The sequence below is a fragment of the Trachinotus anak genome, unplaced genomic scaffold (assembly GCF_046630095.1).
Source record: "Trachinotus anak isolate AG129_WGS33_773 ecotype Australia unplaced genomic scaffold, CSIRO_AGI_Tana_v1 ptg000013l, whole genome shotgun sequence".
NCBI lineage: Eukaryota > Metazoa > Chordata > Actinopteri > Carangiformes > Carangidae > Trachinotus > Trachinotus anak.
Window position 1 is genome coordinate 15,617,774 of NW_027273864.1, and position 13,762 is coordinate 15,631,535.

General features: G+C 41.5%; 1 protein-coding gene across 3 annotated transcripts in view; it reads right to left on the reverse strand.

Moving 5' to 3' along the window:
• The window catches only part of srgap3 (SLIT-ROBO Rho GTPase activating protein 3), a 57,057-nt gene extending 47,733 nt beyond the window's left edge, over nt 1–9,324 (reverse strand). For 2 of the 3 annotated variants that reach the window (XM_071494013.1, XM_071494012.1), the window contains exon 1: nt 8,697–9,311. In XM_071494013.1, the coding sequence (XP_071350114.1) occupies nt 8,697–8,760 (64 nt within the window). In that variant the 5' untranslated portion in view covers nt 8,761–9,311. Of the gene's footprint in view, nt 1–8,696 lie in introns of all 3 variants that reach the window. The other variant, XR_011693164.1, reaches the window with a different exon arrangement.
• Between the last annotated feature and the right edge of the window lie 4,438 nt (nt 9,325–13,762).

A 13,762-nucleotide genomic window follows, 5' to 3' on the forward strand; every position in this document is an offset into this window, starting at 1 on the left:
TACACTGCAGAGCCAAATTCACATGAAAAGCAGACACACAGACAAACGCAACCCTTATCTAGACCTTAATTCACTCTCTCTCTGTCCCCCGCACTGAGTCTCATAATACAAGTTCCAGTCGTTGAACTAATCCCCCACTTCTCTGTTCTTTTTTTTTTTTTTTTTTTTAAATCCCATAATGATTAATGCAATTTTGGATTCATGAAGGCATGCTCCTGATGTTGCTGCAGGTTCTCCTCTGTCTGTCTCTATCTCGCCTGGTCCCTCATTAGCCCAGACTGCTGCAGCATGTGTACTCAAAGATAAGACAACAGGAGCTGAGACCAATCAATGGCTGAGCAGAGGTGAACCGATGGAGCGCCTTACAGCAAGATGTCAGCTGTCAGTCTCTGGGCCGTCCCTCACTCTCAATCCTCCCTCCTAATTATCGGCTGGTTTATCCCATGTTCCGCTGTCAAACTAAAAATCTAGAGAGCTTGTCTTAAGCATTATGTTCTTCATTACCTTGGAGCTTTCTGCGCTCACACTATTCTCACTGAAAATAAATGCTATCCAGAGTATAATCTTTGACTTAAAGCTTGACAATAAACATCCAGACCGCTCATCTAAGCCTCCCAAACTGTAATAAACCTTCAACCACACACTTTGAGAAAAACACTCAGCCCATGATGACAATAGAACAAACATTCAACAGACGCTCTGCTGCCCAGTGCAAGGAGAGAAATATATCCCAGACTTCCTCATTGCTGTCTCTCTCTTTGATTTCCTCTCTTTTGCCCGTATCGTCATCACGCCTGCACGGTTCACGAGTGTGATGCTTCAGGAAACCAGAAACACGCCCTTTGAGACTCTAGCTGTCCGTCTTTTGCTGTATCCAGGATCCAGCTCTGCAGGACCAGGCTTAGACGTGTCTCCATGGCAACATGGGCGTGCACCAGTCCCTTGGGAGCAGCTTATTGGCGGAGAGGTGGTTTCTGATGGATGCGGATAGGTGGCAGCAGTGAGTGAAGAGGCACGTACGGGCTGTATGCACTGAGACATGGTGGAAAATTGGCTGTGAAGCTGATGAGGTGCAGCAGCATCTCATCAGAGCAGTAAACCTACTTTTACCTTTTCCTCCTGAGCACTGATTGCATCAAATTAAAATCAAATACTCCCACCACGTAGTATGTGTTAATGCATCGAGACACTAGAATTTTTAAATGATTCAATTCATTCAACAACATTTTGCTTTTATAAAAGCAGAGTGTGTGGGGGCGTCTGAAACAACAGCTACATTTGAGCAAGATCAGTTACACAAACACACCTCTCTGCACTGGCTCAGAGGAGGTGAAACTGAGAGTTGAGTCGCAAAAAGATGAGAGAAGAGAGAGACAGAGGAAAGACGTGTCACCTTTGTGTTTCTGCTTTTTAGTGAAACTGTCAGATGAGTCACAACAGAGGAGCCCCCTATTTTCTGCAGCTTTCAGGTTGAAGTTCAGTTATTTGGGGGCTCATTCCAGAGACAACATCTACAACAATTATAGTAAATTGAAAACTAGAGTTGAAAATGTCAAATATTCAAGAAACTTCTTAAGAAATACCAAGCAATAGGCTACCTAGTTGCAGATTCTTTGTTGTGAGGATTTGTCACTTCTGTTACCAGTTGACTGTCGTTGTGACAGTAAACCTGGATATCTTTGGCTTTGTGCTGTTGCTCAGGCAAAACAACAGCAACAGCAACAGCAACAGCAGTTTTAGGATGCAATTAGTCAAATATATCAATACTAAAAATAATCATTAGTTGCAGCCAGACAGCAAACAATTCATTAGTTTGCATATAACAAAATACCACAGTTTTGTGCTCCTAATAACCACAGAGCCTGTCACACATATGGTGCTATTTCTACCATCAGTGGTGGATGAGAGGGATTTGTGAGCTGCGAAGAGGAACTCTCTTTAATTATCTAAATTCTATTGTGGGATATGTGCTTCAGTGGTACATAATAAAGGTCATCTAGCAGGTCCCTAGCCTACACTGTAAGAACTTAACTAATTACTTCATGAAATAGTGACTTTTTCTAACTCTCGCTGTAGAGTTATTTTTGCACAACTGCCCTGTTTCCTCTGTTTCTAAGGATACTTTCTCCCGGCAGGAAGTGTTTTTTTAATCAGATTTTCTTCTTCTCTTTATATCAACTATTTCTGCATATCACCATGGATACCTGCTGCAAACCATTAATAGAGCAAATGGCAAAATATCCTGTCACTTTTGATTTCTCAATTTTCATTTGCTCTTTTTTCTTCATTCGGGTTTTTTTTAGATATAGTATATATATGCTATAGCTACTAGTTGTAGCTAGCTACTTTACATTGTCACAGTTCATTAAGTGACTTGTCAGTGAACGTGTTGAGACAAAAAACTCTATAAAACCTTTGTTGGATCCTGAAAGTAACACAATTAAAAACTCTGGCATTAACAAAAAACGAAGGGAAAGCTGTCTGAGCCCATTATAGCACCTGCCTATATAACCCCAGGCTATCCAAACATTCTCAGTCTCAGAGTTGACATCCTTTCCACATCGAACCTAAGCTTGTATAGTTTTTTCCTATTATTAGAATGAATCTCCAATTGCAAAATACAAGGCTAGTTGAAGCTTTAATGTCGTATCTCTATACAGGTTGAAGAAGGCCCATGTACTTCTTATTGGAAAATACAATAATAAAAGACACAAAAGAGACAGAGCATTTAATGAGCAGGTTTCATGTGTCAGATCAACCACTCATTTTTTTAATTTTCCAGTTTAACAGCTCTGTAACTAGGTTTTAGTCCCTGAGCAAACAGCAGTGCATTGCAGAGCTTGTAATACAATCATGGTGTGGAAAGCTGCACTTCTCCAGACAGTGCTGATTAAAAATCTTTCAGCATAAACAACTGAATGAAATGAGAAGTGAACTCATGCACTGACTGGCACCAAATAACCAAGAAAATGAAACAGTTTCTTCTTTCTGTTTAAACGGACCTTTGTCTTCTTTATCAATGCCAGGATCACGAACTATTCTGAGACTGTGCTAAATGTTAATCTATGCCTAGCGGATCAGCCGTTTCATGAAAGGCCGATTATCTCTTGAATCCTTGTGAAAAAGACAGCACAAACTCTCAATTTATCGTGCGGCAGCTGCATTCATCACACTGTCTGCAAGGCTAGGAGAACTCTGAGGAAAGTACTTTATACGATCCAGCTATCAACATGATGATACATCAGTATGACATGAATATATTGTTTTCTAAAGGGCTAAAGACACAAGTGGCTCTCTTGTCAGTTTTGTGACACTTTCTTAACATGGTACTATTTTAATGGACACAAATAAAAAGTGGAAAGCTTTACTGTTCAGACAACTGTGTCAAAATTCTCTCCTGGTTGCCTCTTGTGCTGTCAATGACATGACAAATACATGTTTTGTCAAACTCCTGCTTTCTTCTAAAGTTTCTTCAAAAGAATCTCATAAGGTACAGAAGGAACAGAAGGAACAGTTTGACATTTTGAGAAACACACTTATTCGCCTTCCTAAACAACCATACAGGTCATTTGTCCCAACCCTCTGATACGACCCATAGGAGCGTCTCCTAAAATGGCACCCCTAATGAATAAAAGACACAACGAACACTGACCTTCTGTGTCAAAGTCCAGAGTTTTGTGGACCCATCACTCCTCCCAACGCAGACTTTGTCACTACATACCGCATCACCTGACTTTCTTCTTTGCTCCCATCATAATTGCCACTAGGGCTAACCTAACAATAAAACGTAACTATGGGTCGTGATAAGCTGCTTGCACACACGACCTGTTTTCAACGGGAGGACAGTCTTTCTTGACGCTTTCTTGCCACGAGTTCTAAGAGAAGATCCATATCACTCTCATGTTTGTGCATTAAGTATTAAGACACTGCCAGCAAACAGCTAATTTAGCTTAGCATTAAGACTGGATAAAAGGGGGAAAGAGCTAGCAATAAGCAGTTCAGTAAATAACTCCCAATGAAGTGACAAATTGTTTTGTTTTTTTTTTGTTTTCACTCTTTAGTTTTTGTATAAAGGTAAAATGTGCGAGCTTAGGTGACTTTTGTTACATTTAGACCAAACCAAGCTTGCTGTTTCCCTCAGTTTCTGGTCTTAATGCTAACCTAAGTTAGCCGGGGGCAGGCAGTTAGCTTCATATTTAGGATACAGGCACGAGAGTGGTGTCAATCTTCTCATCTAACTCTTAGCATCAGTGCAAATTAGTGTATTCCCCAAAATAAGACTAACTTTTTCTTTAAGACATTACTGCATACTAATACTATGAAATCTTGAGTCAGCAGCAGTAAAGCTTAGCTGGGCTGCCTGTTTGTTTGACAAGTTAATGCCACTCCATACAAACAAACCAACCCTTAATGAAGCCCAAAAATGATTGAACAGCAGAATAAACAGGCTGTCCCACTAAAGATTATTCTGCCTTAATAGCTAGCGGATGACTTTTTCTTTGCCAATCTCCTCTCAGTCAGCAGCGGGTTTGTTAAACAAGCTGGCGATCCTCATCTAGTGAGTCAGCGTGACCATTTCTTCAACTCCCAACATGTCAGTCTCTGCACAGCCAGCTCCATGCTGCCCAGCAGGTAACTAACGAAATAACACCATGATGGTAACAAGCTCTGATCTTGAGACAGATTCCCGACATTTATTGAGCAACACGTTCATTGTCAGCAATAAACCTGAGTTGGTATCACAAGCTGTAGGTATTTCACAGAGCAAAGAGACCACAGGCTGTATTCAGCCATCATTGTTACTTTGCTAACAAACACCATGAACAGTTTTCAGTATTTAACTCCCTCAGCAAGGAAGCTGTCTGTAGCCTTGAGCAACAACAAACAGGGACACACCTAGTCTCTCACATAATGCTCATCCGCATTTAACCAAACCCACTAAACAATATGCAGGGTTATGTAAGCAATGAGACGTGTGGTTTGTGACCACACTGGGCATTCGCTGAGATCAGATTGCTGTAACCAAGCTGATGATCAATAAATACCGTTAATCATAAAACTGCAGACGATATAAAATGATATCACTTAATAATTTGACTTGAAAATGTGCGTGATCATCTGCTGTGACGAAGCTTAAAACATGCCTTTTGTTTGTGAGTCAGGCATTTGAGTTAGCACTGCTGTAGAATTAGACAAACACACTTCATGCAGAGCCCTGAGTAACGGCCACATCACCTACCTTCCACCTAGTTTAGAAAATATATGTTGATCAAATTACTTTCAGGGTTATATTCGGGCTGCTGGGGAGCTTCGGCTTGTTTGTGCTTAGTGTGGCAGAAAGGAACCAGAAGAGACTAGCAAACGAGCAAAAAGAAAAATAAATAGAAACCTGAACCCAGAGGTGTTAGAACCATGCTTCCTTTTCAGTTTCACCTCAAGCGTTTGTGCATGTGTGTGGTTGTCATTAATGTGTACAACTGGAGGACACTGAAAATGTTCTATGAGCATAATTTCCCTGATCAGAGCAGTAGTTCACAGCCTGGAGGTAAAACAAATGACAACACTTCCAGTCTTGTCATTTTCATCACATCAGAACTGTCCTGTCTCTCAACAACACAATTCAGTGACGTGTGCCTGCCTTCGTGTGTGGGTGCAGTGCTGTCAGTGTGGGTAACGGCTGGTGTCGTGCCTGAGTTAGACAACTGTAACATCTAGGAAATGACAACCATTGCAGGCCATGACCTCTGTGTAAAATCACAAAAATAGTCACATATGTGGCTTTGAACATGAGCTATCCATCTGACCCAACACATTTAAAGCTCTTCCTATGCTGTTATCTTCAAAACACTGCAGGATTAAAACCATTACTAAGAGTCCAGTGTGCCAGAAAAAGAGAGTGGGGTAACACTGTGCTGCACTCCAAGTACAATGAATCAGTGATTCCTTGCAGAGGGGGATTCAGGGAACCCAGCCAAGAGGACCCGCTGTCTCTCAAGCCAAAGTGCAGTACAGCAAAAAGATGTAAACACGAGACCAATTTAATAAGAAATGGACCCTTCTGAAGACAATGAAGTCTCGCCTGGGTGCACTCAAGTCTTGACATTTACTAGTGTCATTTAAGTGTTCAGGTTTTGATTTACCTTGTGCGTGTACTGTATCATCACCACCTCTCTCAGCAGCTATCTGTGGGCCTCAACTTGTGATCACTGGACTTATAGCGTATGCAGTTTTGTATATTGTATGGACTAAAAATTCAGTTCATTCCTGTCCTGCTGATGGTGAAGTATGGATTTGTACTGAAGCCTCATTTTAGCCTCAGAACCTCCATTGTAAATGTCAAACAGGCGCTGATGGTTGAGCCCACAAGAGCAACACTTCACAAGCTGCCTGCAAAACTAGCAAACCGGAGGAGACAGAGCTGCAGACCAGCAACCACACGGTGGTTAGCTACAAAACACAGTCCAAGCTCCTCAGCCAGTCTCTCCCTGTTCAGAGTATGAACCCTCTCTATTGACATGCTAATGCAAGATCTGCCAGCTGATCAGCCTAGACAAAGTGAACACCATCTCCCGAGGTCCTTCAGAGACCGAGGCTTTGGCAGCCAGCCTCGAGGGTCGTCAAGAATTCATTAATGGCAGGGGGTTATTTTAGTTAGAGTTAAATTTTGTGTTAAGCAGGCCTTTCACATCTGCAGTCATCACATTTAAACAAACTGACAAACAAACAGTATTTAGGCACAGCAGAGGCGGTGGTTTTGTTTTTTCTTTGTTGTTAAACTACTGCTGAAACCAAGTGCTTTTTTTTCTGCCGCCCATCTATTAGCCCTCATACATTATAAAGCAGCCGTGCGATCTTGTTATGACCCAGTCAATGACACACTGATGATTTGGCCCCTGCTGCCATGTACACATTAGCCATAAAGCAATAACTCAGAATGAGACAGGTTCAATTTCCAATCTGAATGTCATTACGTTCCGCTCAGGGCCTGGTTCAACTCAAAACATTGCCATTGCTGGATGACATCGCAGATGTGAATGAGAAACAAGCAGCATTCTCCATAAATTAAGATCCTTCCTCCTTACGCAGTTCAAGGTCCCTGTCTAATTCACAGAGGCAGCAGACAGGACCTGGATCGGTGAAACCAGAGCTATTCTCCCATGACACGGTTGGATCTAAACTAAACAACTGATACCTGAATTACCGAAAAAAAAAACGGTCTGCAGAAAAATGGAAAGCAGGAGAATAACATTGAAACAAGAGATGTTTACATTGCATGTTTATTCCCCACAATGACCAGCTCATACCACAGGACAAAAGCCACGCTATAGAGGCAGAGAAAGTCTGGTGGATAAAAATCAATCAGCTGATACATTTTCAACACAAAGAGGAATGTGTCTGTAGATCAATCCTGCAAATCCAACTCTTCGCCCTCTAAGACAGTCCAGACTTGGGGGGGTGATCAGCTGAAACCCCTGAGGTGCAACATTAGTAAAACCACCGAGAGGGAGAATGCTGGAAGGCTAATAGGTCCAGGGCCCTGAAACCAAACCCCAGCTCCACTTAGGGAAATGTCTGCTCTTTGTTTGTGTGTACAATACACCCCCTCATTTTTACACTACACAGCAGAACAAACTGTCACTGAGAGTATCTCGTGAATATTTATTTGGGTGGCCTGTATGTCTTAGGTCCTTTTTTAATCACTGCCTGCAAGAACGTGGGATATTTTATTTCCCAGCTATCACCTACTCTCTTTTTTTCTATTCCTATCATATCAACTGTCTCCACAGTTAATCATAGTAACAGTGGTATGCAAAGCGGGAATATATGTCAAGATAAAGATGGTTAAAAAAAAACACCTTGCAATCCAGCAAGCAGTGAAACCACCGGTGAGACTTCTAAAGACCTACCTTCAGATTTGAGATAATCAGGACTGAAATGATCACTAAGTAAGAGCCATGCCCTTTACCTGTGGTGTGCGTGCAAGAGGTACCAGGGGAGGGCAGGGAGAGAGAACAGTCAGTCGCTGATAATAAATCAAAGAGAGAAGGTGAGCAGAGTGTGACGATTTAAGGCTGCAGCCACCTCCTCAACAGAAGCCACTGTAACACACATGGATATGGACAAATGAATCTGATATACAGTAGCCTACACAATGTGCATGACATCTAGTCCCAAATATTTGTTCAACATCTGGAACAACAGTGAGGCCCCAAAAGGTGAAAGAATGAGGTGCCATAATAATAATAACACCACATATTCCTCCATCCTGCACTGATTTCAACACAGGGATCACAACCAGGGTCTTACAACCACATTGTGACAAGTCAACATTCAGCACACAGAAATCCCCTCGGCTGTTGGTGAATTAAAGAGAGAAACCTTTGCACATGACAGAGAGAGAAATTCAGGAGAATAAAACGGGGGCTCGCTCCTGGCTCTCTGATGCTCCTGTCATTGGGCTGACTGCCACGGTTTGCCTGTCATCTGACGGGAAAGTCTGCCGCTGCTCTCCGTTTTAACGCTGTGTAACAGGCGTAGGCTACACAGAGATGGAGGCACCGTATATAAGACGAATAAAAAAAAAAAAAGAAAGGGAAATACATGCAGGGGTCAGGCTGACAAACCGGCTCGACGGACAAGGCTTCTGCAGAGACAATGCACACAGAGCGGACACACACATCAGACTCACACCGCACCTTTCACTTGGGTCTCATAATCCGCAATGATCTCCTTGTCCTTCTTGAATTTCGCAGATGACATGGTTCCTCCGGGTTTAGGGTGAGACCCTGTAAGTCGAGGACGCTCTTGGGTCTTTGGTGATGATCCCCGACTTGTAACGTTGCAGCGCTCTCCCCCTTTTTTCCTCTTCCCCGTCTAGCGGCCGCGCATTGGGGAGAACAAACGCTTTAAAAAGGTTTAGTTCAAATAACCTTATTGTGGAAATCAGTGCAGAAGAGTGACCCTGGAGGAGCTGCAGACCGATGTTGCATTCTTCTCTTTCTTTTCTTTTTTTTTTTTTTTTTTCTGCAAAGGGTTTTCTCTGGCAGAGGAGCCGAGTCCTCCTCCTGGTACCAGTCAACTCAAAAGGGCTTCAGCAGGAAAGAAAAAACAAAAAACAAAAAACAAAAACAAAAGACACGGGCGAGATCAAAACTGTAGCAACAGCATGACGGAGGGAGAGCAGCGTCGCTGGAAGGGCTCAGGCACTGGAGTCCTCTTACCTCCTGCGCTCAGGGTGAACAGACATGCGGCCGAGATACGACGCACCATCCGGACTCTGACAAATCTCGCTGCAGGCAAACAGGAATTTAAGAGACAGTCACGTGAGCCTCCTCATATTGTCACCCCCCTCCACACACACACACACACACACGCACACACACACACACACACACACACACGCACACACACACACGCCGCCACACAAAAAATAAAAAAGTCATTTAATTGAATTTAAATGCATTATGGCCAGCCTCTGTGGTCACATTTTGCATTGGTAAACACATCATCATCATCCTCATCATCCTCATCATCATCCAGCATTCTACCGTAGATCTGACAATGATTTGATTTGTCGCCCTCTCTTCTTCCATTGCCTTGGAAACCTCGCGCTTTTATCCCTGTGTTACCTTCACCATGGCTACCGCACGGGAGATGTGGCGCATCTCAGCAGAAGCTGTTGAGGGATCATTTCTAACAGGCTGCTCCTCACACACACCCAGAGCACACACCGTGTGAAGTGAGGAGCCTGGTGGGTAAATGTGCTCAGGCATGACACACCACCACCAACAACCACCACTGATGCTTCCAATTCTGAAGTCAAACCATGAAGGCAGTGCTGAGCTGACAGCACATATTCACAAACATTTAGCTTTTAAAAGGAAAATGTTGTGATTGCAACACGTTCCTTTTTTTTTTTTTTTTTTTTTTTTTTGCACACAGTTGCATCTTCATGCCCTCGTTGCATCCATCGGTTACTTCTGCTCTTCTTTTGTTTTTGCAGAGCTGATGTTAACTATTAACGAGGGATGTAATAGCAAGAATGTCACCAGTTACAGAAATGTATTGAGCGAATAGGAATTGGTTAATATGATAAAACAGAATATGCATATTAGCCCCTGATCGCGATGCTGTCATAAGATAAATGCAAACCCTCTCAGATTTACACGAAAACTGTTTTCAGTTTTGTGTACACCCGTGCCTGTGTGATGGGAATATTGTGTTCCTTACATGGTAGAAAAAAAAAACTATATCTGAATTCATATCATGAAGAACAGCAGCTTTTCAAAGCATTGTAGCAACAGGGACTGAGTGTGTTTCCTGACAGACACTGTCATCTGGGTGCTTCAGTGTGTTTTAAACAGACCAGGGAAGTCAACATGTTGTCTGTCACCTCAGTTATTCTGAGTTCAGGAGGGAACAGGCTGTTGACTCACAATGAGGGGGCACAAACCTGCTCACTGACACACTGTTGAAGCCATATAAACTTCATTTCCATCTGCACTGCACAGGCTTTGATGTTCTGTATATTTGAAGCTGACAGGCAGGGGGGCGTTTTTTGACGAGATTGTAGCTCTGCATGGTGCCACATTTGAGAAAGCTGTTAAAAAGGATTTCTATGACAACTGTAAACAGGATATTTGCTTTGTCTTTTAAATAACTCCTTAGCTCATCAGGAAAACCTTTCCAGTGGACTGCAAATCTGATTCAAAATCTATATATTAACACCCTTTTTTAGCTGCAGACTTTATGGAATGCTGGGAAAAACTTTTATGAATGACTTAGTGCAGCTTTTATGGCTTATTAGAAAGTGAGAAAGTCCTTTATTGTTGTATAACTAATATTTCTTACTGTAAATGTGATGACTATTAGAAAGTAACAAACTGGTAGGCATTTATTTATGTACTACAAACACATATAACTGCATTATTAATGAAAAGAAAGGATATGCATCTCCCGTGCTAACCCAAAAGTTGTTCTTATGAATGGATTATAACTGATCCAGCATAAAGCATCAGTAGATTATATATTCAGTGTTAATAAGTGCTGTACAAAGGCATTGGACTTGCTTGAGGTTCATGAAAATGTTTCATCCCAAAGGCTTCTTCTTGGTCTGACTTGAAGTGTAGCACTTAGAAATACCATAACATGGATGACATAGGATATAGCTGAGGAAATGACTGGTGTGCCAAGAAGACTATACTGTGTCAGCGTGAGGCACATTAGTGTAAGCTAGAGTCTGATGTTACTCAGCAGCCAGCAACACCAACTTAAAAGACAATGTAATACAAAGATATTACATTGCGCAAATGAGGTGGAACAATTAGTTACCCAAGAGAGTCTAATTGAACAATTACAGAGATGAGAAAGGCCTCTCTCTCTCTCTCTCTCTCTCTCTCTCTCTCTCTCTCTCTCTCTCTCTCTCTCTCTCTTTCACCCCTAGAAAATTCATTCACACAAATGCTGGTGTACTCTAACTGCTGTAGCAATGCCTGAAGAAATCAAGTTTAAATTCATGTGAGGAGCGAAGCCATTAGAGAGCAGACACTTCACTTGTGACACACCAGCTGTGACAGAGGCCGGAGTGACAACAGGGTGGATTCTGCTTTTGTGTGTGTTTACCACAGAGAAGTCAGCAGAGGTAACCTTCTGTTGTCCCTTTATTCGTCCCACCAACCCTCTGTTGCTCAGCCCTACCTCTCTCATCAGGCATCTCAGGGGGAAGCCTGGAAAACTGTGACTTCACTGTCTTTATGGCACAAAGATCCATTGTGAGATCCTTTTACTATTTCTTTCTATAGAACAAGAGTGGGAACTTTGCTCGTCTCCGTACCCAACATGTGAACAAACACCACTGTGGGATATAGTCGGCATCTGAATACCATGATGGATAATTCGTATAATAATAGATCATTCTTATAAAGTGTATGCAAATAAAGTTACTGGCAGCTGAAAATCTCTTCGTGAGTCTGGATGTGCATAGCAACTTTTTTTTGTTGTTTCCTAATTACAATCAAATTTTGTAGAAATGTTGTAATAATCTGTCACAACTTTCATCATTGCTTCAACTATTGAAGATTTAGGCAGGTCAGTGATAGAGAACTTAGTCACCACTCAGTCACTAGGACATCCGGCTGTGAATTGTTTCTTCTTTGAAATAACTGATATGTCAAGATGATAATGTGGACCCGTAAACAAAATGATGATTATTCACATTAATACATGTTTATATCTACAGTACATCTAAATAACCGCACCCAGAGGTAGCTTTGCATGGACTTGTGGGTTCTCATATCACTCATAGATTGCACCACATTTAATTAAAAAGATCAGTGCCCTGTGGGACTCTTCGGTTGTGATGTAATAGGTTTCTCCATTTTGAATCTACAGGATTGCTAGCTGTGCAGAACTGACCTTTCAGTGACTGATCTGCAGTAAGTATTTGCTGAGTCAGGGTCTCCTGCTTTCTACTTCTACTAACATCAAAGTTGGATGGATTTTGGAATCAGCACAGATTTGTTCAGTACTGTACATCAGGGAACAGCTTCATTGCAATTTAAGAAATCTCACTGTTTGAATAAATTGAATTTATTATAATAAAAATGTTCAAGCATGAAGTAAAAAGGCCACTTCCTTCTGATTTCATAACTTTCTTTATTAAACTGAGTTCAGAATGCATATTCATCAACAGCAAATGTATTTAAAAAATGTACATACACACACATTAAGTTCATGTACAGTAAATCTCAATTTAAAAAAAAAGATTTATTGTTGGTTTCACACCATCAAATATCTTTTCAAATGCAAAGTTATTTACAAACCTGTTGGGTATGGCTGTGTTATTCTTGGTTAAAGTGTATTTACAGTCGCTCCAACTGAGTCCCCTCCTTGCATCGTGTATCCTTCATTACCCCTGAAGACTTTATTTATTGTTATTGTTGGTAGATTTGATTCAGATGGATGAGGCTCACACTGAAATATCTGTCTTGCGCCCATCGTTAAACCATACTTACCTCAATATTAATTCTGTACAATGACAGGATAGAAGTGATTCAAATGATTGAGACAAAGAAGAAAAGAAAATCTTACAGGTTTGTTTTTATTTTATTTGGTAGTACAACCATTAACTCATTATTTAAAAATTATAGGTTAATTTAAGATCTGACAAACCTGGCATTAATAATGATAAATGAGAGATCTCTGGGCTCTGAATGCAAGGTGTTCTTAAATAATTTATCCTGTTGTCAACTGCCTGTCAACTCTACTGTTATATGTATTTTCCGAAACATAAAAAGGTCTCAAATGTTTTTTATTGTTCACATCTGGCACATATCTGTGAACATGTATAGCTGTGGCTTGCACGACATGACTGATTGTTTTCTTGTCTTTCCAATCAGTTAAAGGCTACTTCAGCCCCAACTTCTGTATGTTGTTAAAACTGATTCCATTGCCAATGGACATCAGACAATCACCTGCAAGACGCTGACAGCCTCTGTTGTAGCCTTTGATACTTGATCCTTGATGCAGTTTTACACTGTCATCAATCAGTCATCAAACACTCACGCTGAGAAAAAGATGGCTCCGTGGTATGTTGAGTAGCATCTTCCCTAAGATGTAGACTCACATCTCCATAACTGTCTCCTATTTAACAAGCAATACCATACTAAGGGAAGGATCTTGTCAAAACTGGGAGACAATTGCAGCATAAAATCCCACAGGATTTATCATACCTGTCTGCTTTGAGGATATTCCCTCATGCTTG